General features: G+C 32.4%; 1 protein-coding gene across 1 annotated transcript in view; it reads left to right on the top strand.

The window, feature by feature from the left end:
• The first annotated feature begins 1918 nt into the window (after nucleotides 1-1918).
• Nucleotides 1919-10557, top strand: part of LOC111003151 (limbic system-associated membrane protein-like) — a 45722-nt gene continuing 37083 nt past the window's right edge. The window contains exon 1 of the mRNA XM_022273521.2: nucleotides 1919-2118. Within this exon, the coding sequence (XP_022129213.2) occupies nucleotides 2079-2118 (40 nt within the window). The 5' untranslated portion in view covers nucleotides 1919-2078. The remainder of the gene's footprint in view (nucleotides 2119-10557) is intronic.

The raw sequence follows: 10557 nt of genomic DNA, 5'->3' as shown, positions 1-10557 counted from the left end.
AGAAACTGATAAATCATAAATATGTAGTCATTTTTACTTGAAATTCTTATCTCGAATATGGAGAGTAAACCCGTTATCCATCGTCTAAGATCTAAAAGAAATCTCTATGCAAAATTTTAAGTTCCCGGCGATATAGCTTGAACGTAAGTCATTCAGGATTTTCACGTTATTCTCACTGTTTTCTCTTGGCGAAATTGCTTTTTTAAGTATGTATTATTTTCTACTTTCAAATTCACTTTGTCCCTTATTTTTCACTTATAGTGAAATATAAAACTGTAAAACTGCTCATCGTGTAGTGTTTAACTGTTGTAACAGTTTTAGACATTATTCAGTAAAGTTAACAATTTAATCAATAAATGTATATTAAATTTGAATAACGAAAGATTCATAATTTAAAGGTTAAAATTTTACTAACCGTCTGAAGGTTAAGTAATATAAGAAACAATACACCCAGCCGCGCGAAATAGTTTGCAATTTAAAAAGTAATCTCGATAAAGAAAAATGTATAAATCCAGATTCCCCTTACAAGCAGGTAATAAGCTATGTACATCAAAGAAAATACGAATATTTATTGTCAAACAAGGTCTCAATAGCACTATTCAAGGTTTTATTAGGTGCTTCGTAAAACGTCTTCTTTCTTGCAAATTTATATCAGCCCTGTAGTCGATTGGGAAGTATAAATTCGCAATACTCGGGACTTGGGATTCTTTTCTTCCGCTATTCTTTAATGAAAAATATTAGCCGTAGTTTCCGTTTCCTCGTATTTTTTCATCTTGATAAATACTCGAGTAATATTAAATGTACTTTTCGTTGAATTTGAAACACCCAGGAATCTGTTCTGTGTTTTTTTATTAAAATTATTCAATATTGTATTTAAAGTGTGAAATGTATAGTCTTAGTAGGACTGTAGTCTAACTCAGACTGAGATTGTGTACAAAGTTACTTTTGCATAATTTAATAAAAAAAGTAAGTATGCTGGAAAAAATCAATTAGGAAGAAGAGATTCTTGTGTGATAATGTCCCAGTGCTCGTGAATAATATTCAGTCTTAGTGCCGGTTGTACTATTGTAATTTTCAATCTTGTATATGCACAATAATAATACTTTCTATACTTCACCATATCTTGAGAAAACATCAGAAAGACACCTGACGGACTAAGACCTAATCTACTTGCTTATAAAGAAAATCTATTAACAGAACAAATACTTAACTTAAAGACTCTATGCATGGGGTTTCTCATATCCATTTTAATTTTAATCACCTAAAATCTATTTTCCACGAACGCAACAATTTCGTCGTGCATGCACTGATTACGCTTGGATATATACGATTTTGTAGGCTTGCACTATAGCTTTGATTCTAAAGGAAAACATAAACTAGTTTTCGATCCAAGATAGGTATCCCACAAGCATTGATTACATAGACGTTCTCAATCAATTCCGTATGAAGCTTTGCTTTGCTACAGGTTCAAACGGCTATCGGATTTGGAGATTATAGGGAATAATTTGAATCTAGAGTGATCAATCACACGAAACATATGCCATGAAAATAATATGTTAATCTGCAATATTAGTAGTAATATGTTTATTACTAGAATTTAGAATTTTATAAGTTAATAAAATTATAATTTAGAATTTAATAAGGGGTGTAATAATAAATAAGGTAATAAAAAAAACATTTGTTATAAGGCTAAAGAAGTGACGTGTCGTTATTCGTTGCGTTCCAAAATTCATTTATGGAAAAAAATAAGAACAAATGCGAAATTTGTAATACATCCGTATTTTTATTACCATCAACCTTTTTATTACTATCAAACTTTTTATCACCATCAACAGTTTAACGGAAAAAAAATTAAACACCCGTTGTTAAAAACCTCAACCGTTTATCGATAAAAGATTTATTTTTCCAAGATTATAGGACTCAGTATTACTGTATATAACATTAAGATATCTTACGATTGAATTTAACGTATAAAATGAAATAACATATTTGTGTAATGTACAAGGGTTTAAGACAGTACAAGTGATACATTGTGATGTGAGTGTGGTCAAGCAATTATGTGAAAAGGTATAGCAGTAATGTGGCTCCCAGCAGCGCTCTGTTTACTCAGCCAATTGGGTGCGTACCCTTTATTATGGATATTGCTTTCCTATGTTTTACTTGATAAAGTGTCTCATGAAATCTGCCTGGACCCGAGGCCGTGATCCGGAACAAGAAAGGGTATTAAGTGGCTGTAATTGTATGTCGTATATATATATATTCGTGTATGTGTGAGGACTCATTTATTTTTGTCTTACTGTATATAGGATACTAAAGTTATATGTATTCGTCAATTCCATCGTAGCATGATGATAGTAGCTTACAGTCATTCTAGATAAATGATCTGTCCAAATATTTTAAGAAGTTATACTTCTTTTTGCGGCTTAGGAAAAAAAATATGAGAGTAAATTTTTACGATACGCGCGAACACCGTCACAAAAAACCGACACCCTTTAGCTATACAACTAGTCAACATTTTTAGTTTTTTCTACAAACGTAGAATAAGTCTAAAGATATAATTTTGAAAACATTTTTATGTTTTTACGATAAAGAAGTATAACTTCTAACACAATATGTACATAAGTACACACACGTTTTTTTTAATGTAATAATTTCTGGGAATAAAGCTTTTAACAACAGTTATGAAATATACTTATATATATATATATATAAGTATATTTCATAACTGTTATATATATATATATATATATATATATATATATATATATAAGTAACCTTAGCTAATTTTGTGCAAGACATCGTTTACTGAATCCTCTTATATTACTGTTAGTTTATTTAATTTACTAAGCGTTAACGCGGCCTCGGAGGAAACCAGACCCAGATTTTTCATGATTGCAAATGCTTTGAATCGTAATTATGTCTAAGTGCTGTGATATTGTAGTACACAATGTACATACTTTTAAATAATTATGTATTTTTACTTACTTTTACGGTTTAATATAGATTTCAGGCTTTTATTAAACGTAACGCTGAAATTTTACTTGACAAAAAACAACGTAAACGTTTTTTTTAACGTTTACCTAGTCCAATTTAACCCCAAGAAGACACAAGTTTGCGCGTTTTACGCCAAAAAGACACCCTTTGTCGCTACTCCTCTTTTCGAATTCTTCTTAAAGCCACAGCCAGCATTGGAATACTTTGTGTTGACATATCGAAGGACATTCAATTTCGCGGCCACATAGCGGGACAGGCTAAATTAGCCTCCAAAAAGCTAGATGTGCTCAGCAAGGCGAGACGATACTTCACTGCGGGCCACCACTTGCAACTATATAAAGCGCAAATTCGGCCCCACATGGAGTACTATTCTCAACTCTGGGCGGGGCTTCCCAGTACCAGCTCCGTATTCAACGAAGAGCGGTTCGAATCGTCCACGACCAATGTCTCTCCAAGCGGCTTGATCCTTTGGCGTTGCGTAGAGATGTGGGTCACTCTGCATCTTCTACCGCATTTACCATGGAGAGTGTTCAGAGGAGTTGTTCGGATTAATACCTGCAGCTGAGTTTCATCATTTGACGTTGAGGCAAAATACGTAATTCCACCCGTATCACCTCGATGTCCGCGGTTCCACAACTGCGCGTTTTTCAAGGTAGTTTTTGCCGCGCACCACTTTGTGGAACCACTGAAACTGAAGTATTTCCGAACCAATTCCACTTACGGTCCTTCAATAAAAAAAGCGGACCAATTCTGAAAAGACCGGCAACGCACTTGCGTACCCTCTGGCATTGAGAGTGTCCATGGGCGGCGGTATCACTTAACATCATAAAAAGCTATTTTGGGAATTCTATATTTCATATAAATCAATGTTCGTTGATTACACATACTCATTGTTATTCCCTTGAACGGTTGCCAACGTAAACAATGTATGTGCAGTGGTAGCTGGGTAGGCGTACGTCTCTTGACTCAGAATTCATTCTTTAAATCCCGTTTGTGAACTAATAGATTTTTATTTAAATAAAAATATGCCCAATAAATATATGCTCGGAACACAACAAAAAAAGTTGTCTATCTAAAGTTAAAGTGGTCTAAAGTTGTTATCAAAGTTTTATATGACCATTTTGCTGAAATATGTTAGCAAGACTAAAGAAATAACAATTGGAATTACACTTTTCTCATGGGACAAGAGTCAATTGAGCTTAAAGTTCTGTGCTAACTGTACTGTACTATGCAATACCAAATGCTAGCAAATGCGTTACAGGCCTTAAAGTTAGTGATAGACTTTTTCCATGATGGCCCCTATTTCTCACTTATCTGGAATGGCAGATGGTTCTATTAAGTGGTGGTACGCGGAAAAAAAACTTCACTACAACTACAATATATATAGCGCATATACTAGAATCGTTATGGACAACAGTCAGATGTGTGTCGATCGAACCCACTAGGCCAATACTCTTGTAGATAAACTTCATATTAGGCGTATACGACAGAACATTAGAAAACTGATTCATCTCGCTTCATTATAACGTGACACCAACTGACAGCTTGTAAATAAGTACTACTCTGATAGTGATAACGGCGCTATAAGAATACATTAGACTTTATAAACACAACTCATAATGATACCTCACACAGATGAATTATCAAAGTTTTGCGAATCTTCTATAAAACCAACGTTATTTATTGTTCGTAACTTCGTAAGCCACATTTATCTTCTTTTAGGAAATTAAAGGAAATTTGTTCAAAGTATCGAAATATTTAATTCGGGTTTATCCAATCTCAAAAGAGCAAAAGAATTTCTCGTTTGATTTGACGAAAATGTTCCTTTGTAAAAAGCAAATTGATTTGCCGTTTTAGCTTATGTATGTAAAGGTTTATTCTCATAGACATATTTTTACGGTACGGCGTACGTTTGCAAATACCGTGGAAAAAAAAGTTATTAAATAGAAATACGTTATTTTCTTCGCCACATAAATTTACGTAACAGGTATATTGATTGATATAATTTTTCAACAAAAGTGTAATAAATATTGTGTTCAATGTAATTCCACATTTTTATAAACATAATTACTTTTTAATTAGTGCCTTCCATATCACGTTCGCCGGAATCATGAAAGGAATTATTATTTATGAGGGGAGTACGTGATATTAATATTTTGTCAGCGATTTCCTAAAATATTGCGTTTTATTAAGCGTATCACATAAAATGGGTTCGGGGGTTGATTAGTCATCGAAGCGTTTCAATACTATTATACAAAGGTGATTGATTTTTTTTTAAATTTTAAATCTTTGGCTACAGCTTCTGATAATACGTGTTTTATTGTTGCCGGCGTCTTTTATTTATTACATTTACATTAGCGTTTTTACAAAAAAGGAAATAGTGTTTAACTGAATATATTTTTTTGTAAAATATGTTATCTTTCGCCTTTTTGATGAAACTGAGAATAGCACTTTCGTTTTAATATTACAATGACCTATAATATCTCTAACTAGTTTAGTTTATGACAAATATATTTTTACTAAGATCCCTGCTGCACGATACAATTTTTATCTTGTGTTTTGTTTTTATTTACCTTTATTCTGGATTTGTATTAAGTGCGATAATACTCCGCTTAAATATATTCCAAATTCGAGACAGTTAACCACTGTCATCCATCATGATAATATTAAAATAAGTCAATAGTATAAGTTGTCTATGACATTTTATCATGTTGACATTCTAGTAAATAAATGACGTATTCCCAATTACCTTATATCCCACATTTTGGCACGATCATTTATCTACCACCAGGAGTGTAACAACAAGACCTGCAATTGCTTTTAAATGTCTCAAGGATTGACTGTCGTTCGACTAGAGTTTTCAGTATGGTACTCGCTTGATAAATCAACGTATCAAAAACGATTTACAGAAATCAAAAGCACATTCGGAACGGTTGTTTGCATCAGTGTATACAAACTTGCCCCAAAGTTGCTGCTATAAATCGTTAACATTTTATACATCTCTTGCGAAAGGTACTATTTATTCGAGGTTTATATTTCGTTCGCTTCATTTCCAGACCCTAGTCGACCCATCTATGAAATATAACTCATGTATTTTTACATGTTGTTATACCGGTATAAACGGTGTTATTCTTATGGATTAATTTATATGCGTCATTTAGCTAAAATATGTATTTTTAAAATGCCTATGAGAGACAAGGACAGAACATTCAAAAGCATCTAAATGACGTCCATGAATATGCAGAAAGAGCCGATTATGTCATACATGACAATATTAAATTACTTACTTACTTGACTTGAAATCATTTGGGCCTCAAGTGGGGCAGAGGATATTCAGCGTAGAAAATCAGCCTGGTCATTTCTGGACAACTCTCATAATTTCACACCACGTCATTCTGAGGGAAGCTTCCCTCGTCACTAAAAAAATGCCAGGTCTTCTTTTTAATTAAAAATTCCCACATATTTTCAGCTCTAAGAATACCAAATTGAGAAATAGGTAGTCAAAAATACGGAGAAATGAATAATTTAAATGATGAGCGATCCTGATGTAATTATCCGGATTCAATTCATACAATTACAGTATTAACAATTTAAAAGCAATACCCGAAAATGATATATTTGTAACGACAGGCAGCGATAATGGATCATTTTAACGGTAAATGAATTTTTTAAACAGGTTAGTATCGTTAGAAATCGTTACCAATTTAACTAGTTATTATATATTACCTTTATTAGTATAGATGTCCATTAGTATTGATAAAGACACAATAATATCGCTGATTTGTTACAGAGTACTTAAGCGCTAATAAACATTTTTTTATGTAATATATGTTTAATGTTCTCACATTGCGAGAAGGCTCGCTACTGTATTGACGGCCTTTCAAGAATTGCTTCGCTCTTTTCTTAAAGTACCCTAAGTCAAATTGGTTCGGAAATACTTCAGTGGGCAAATGGTTCCACATTCGCTCAGTTGTGGAACGACGGACATCGAGGTGATACGGGTATTCTGCTTGACATTCGATACTGAAACTCAGCTGCAGACCAATCAACTCCTCTGAACAGTCTCCATGGTAAATGCGGTAGAAGATTCTGATAGACCCTACAAGATGTAGGGTCTACGCAACGCATGTTTTTGACTCAACAAAATGACATCATGTCTGGCGCAGAATGCTTGTCTATTAAAAACCCACTTACCGTCCACAATATAAAAAAAAACTGTTAAATGACTAGCTTCTGAGCATAGCTTAGAGTTAGATATGCTACTAAGATCTGATAGTCTCACATTACATTCACTCATTGTTTGTTTGTTTAATGTACATGTTAATAAAAAAAATTGTAAGAAAGTTTAAACAAATTATATTTAAAAACATATATATTAAATATATTAAATGGAAAAGATATGGAAACCTATTGGCATAGGTAATTTTTACATAAAGGGATTTCCAAGTATTACATTGTAATGCTTATGTACTTATAAATAATGAACACAAAAAACATTTATCCAAAATATAATAAAGGATCTGATTCTATTTCTCAGAATGAGTAAACAATATAATACTTTATTTAATATGTTTATTATAAGCCTCTTAATCAAGGTTTCGATAATGTTCCGCCCACGATGCCAGCTAAAACATTTTTATAACTGTATTTGCTGACGTGAAACTTATTTAACGGTCGATATATGTTATTAATATTAAATAGACGAGCCTACTTGTGGACCTATATGGATACCTATATGTACAACAACGATAACATAGGATATATGATTAGGAACAATATGCTTTGGTTACTATTCAATTTGTTACGGTAATTAAAAAAAATCTTATTTAATTTTATAATTTACAGCATGAATAAATAAATACATAAATACCTATAAGTCAATACTAACCATTAAGAGTGTCCATAGGCGGCGGAATCACTTAACATCAGGTGAGCCTCCTGCCCGTTTGCCCCCTGTTCTATAAAAAAAAACCCGAATTCCTTATTGTAAACAGATTTACGCTCAAAATGGCGAACTTAGCCCCTCGTGAAATTCGTCGCTAAGGAGTAGAACCATAAAGGTAAGGTCAATTGAAGGTGGCATATTGATTCTAGAGCGGTAGGTTTCACGAATCACTTGACATACAACCTTCATTTGATCGAGCCGAAGGCTTTTACAATTCAATCTCCTAATAATGCTGACCGATGAAACTTAGATCCCTTTGATAACGCGGTGTTTGCAGAATAACTAGATAGTTATCGAAATCAGCTTATTTATTAAAAGTTTATTTTATTTTTGTCTTATTCATACCAACTATATACGTGAAATATTTTTTATAATGAAAATAACCTTGCATTTATTGTTATGTAATTTTAACATATTAATTATTTGATAAATTTTGCATCAATTGAAAAAACTCGAGTGAAATAAGGAGCAACTGATTATTTGTAAATAGATGTTTATATTTGTTTTTTACTACACAATAAAGAATGCGAAGAAATTAAAATAAGACGACAGACCTTCCTTGCGACAGACGGAACTATTACTTTAATCCGTTTTACCCTATGTTTGTAGCGTATATAAATTAATAATATTGAAAATCGTCTTATAAGAAATGTATGCAATTATATGAACGTAATATTACTTAGATTGCTATTCAACAAAAATTTTGTGTTTCAAGAAAATAAATATAATATTATATAATAATTCATTAATGTTCGTACATATATCCTTCACAGGGATGTCAAAGGGACGAAATGGGATACGGGATGTGGTGACAGTAATAGTAATAAGAGCAAATGGTAAAAGGGTCTTCTGGTGTACTGTACCTTTAGTAAAAAATAACAAAACATAAACATTAAGCGATAAACGTCTTTCGGGAACTTCACATACAGTTGTTTTTCCCGTATACTAAAATGCGATACGGCATTTCTGTCTGTGAGAGATCGTGTTCAAGATAGTTGGTCACGATAGGAAAGGACCCGGTTTTTATCCTTTTTGGGAGGCTCTATTTAGATGTTTTCTGTGGCCTATACACACAAAATATGGACTTGCGTTGATAAGATTTACAGGCTTATTTAATCAAGGGACATATTTTTATCTCATAATGCTTGGAAGATACAGCGTTTGGTAAATCCGAAGTTGTGTTATATGTACATACATAACTCTAAACTAAAGAACGTCTTCCGTAATAGTTCCGCATCTTACACATTGTAATGCATATGAAATTATTATGAATAAACACATTTATTTAAATAGTAATAGTTCCAAAACCTAGGAGTTTAGGCACCTCTCATTTGAATTCTTTGTAAAAATAACAGAATAAACACTACTGAAACATTCAGAGCTTGACATCGATACCCCTACCAAATATATCCAAGAATAATCACCTAGGCTGATTAATAAAAAAACATTGTTAAGTGTCTATCTGATACTTAATCCGCTTACAAGTAATTATTTGCTTATTGGTAAATAAAATCTAAAAGTGTAAGTCACAGTAATATTTTAGTATTTTTCAACATTTGTTGTTATTAATTTTAGAAAATATTGCTTGATTTATGATGTGGTTAATAAATATATAAATAGAAAAGATTACAACCATTCTTTATATGTATTTGGTAAAGTTTAGTACAAACAAATTTTTTTTCAGCCCATTATTTTCCATTAGCAAGTTTTAATTCCGACATAAAAGGATCTTTAGAAGCACTTAGGTTGTTGTAAACAAACAACAACAAACGCCAAATGCTGAGACTGAAGTCCTAACGTTGCTAACTCTTAAAGAAAACAAATGCAAAGTGCCAAAGCTTATGCAAAGCTTATTAGACAACTATATAGAATTCTGGGTCACACATATTAGTAGGTATAGTTTAATATGTATGTTTTAGAGTTTAAAAGTACTTGTGAGCCTTCTGACAATGCCAGTTTCTATGGGCCATGGTATCGCTTACCATCACATGAACGTCCTGCCCTTAGTGGCAAGACGAGCTTTATAAATGAAATATTTAAAATCTATTACAATCTTACATCTCACTCACTATCATTCCTTACGAGATTTCAAATTCTTATTGTTTTGCTTTGAAACAAATCTTATTCTGACAAACAAAACAAAAATAATTTGGTGTAATTGGAAGATACGCGAAAAATATTGTAGGATTTTATTTAAATAGATAGACTGTATATCAACTCAACTTATATAACAACTTGAATATCAAGTTCGCCGTTCAAATGACTGTTATAATATTTACAATTGATTTTTAATTCCACGCGAAATATACATTTCAGAATTAGGTCTCTTTATTGAGAAATATATTATAATCCTTGAGCTATTAAAATGTTGTCACACGTCATCTCTAAAATTGATAAAAGAGACAAAACCAATTGCTTAGACTTTAATTTTATACAAAAGCGCGCCATTGTCTTTTTCAGCAGTAAAAAGCTATGAATTTCCGTGTTTTGTTCGCGGCACAAGTGAGTAGTATCTGACATATTGTGTCAACCGAGGAGAAATGAGTTAATCCGCGTCACTCAAACTATATTTCTTGTCAATTCCCTTGTGTTGACGGTTTTTGCGAAAACAAATTATT

Source organism: Pieris rapae, chromosome 5, assembly GCF_905147795.1.
Source record: "Pieris rapae chromosome 5, ilPieRapa1.1, whole genome shotgun sequence".
Taxonomy (NCBI): domain Eukaryota; kingdom Metazoa; phylum Arthropoda; class Insecta; order Lepidoptera; family Pieridae; genus Pieris; species Pieris rapae.
Note: the sequence above shows the minus strand (reverse complement) of the source record. Positions and strands in the feature narration are given on the sequence as shown.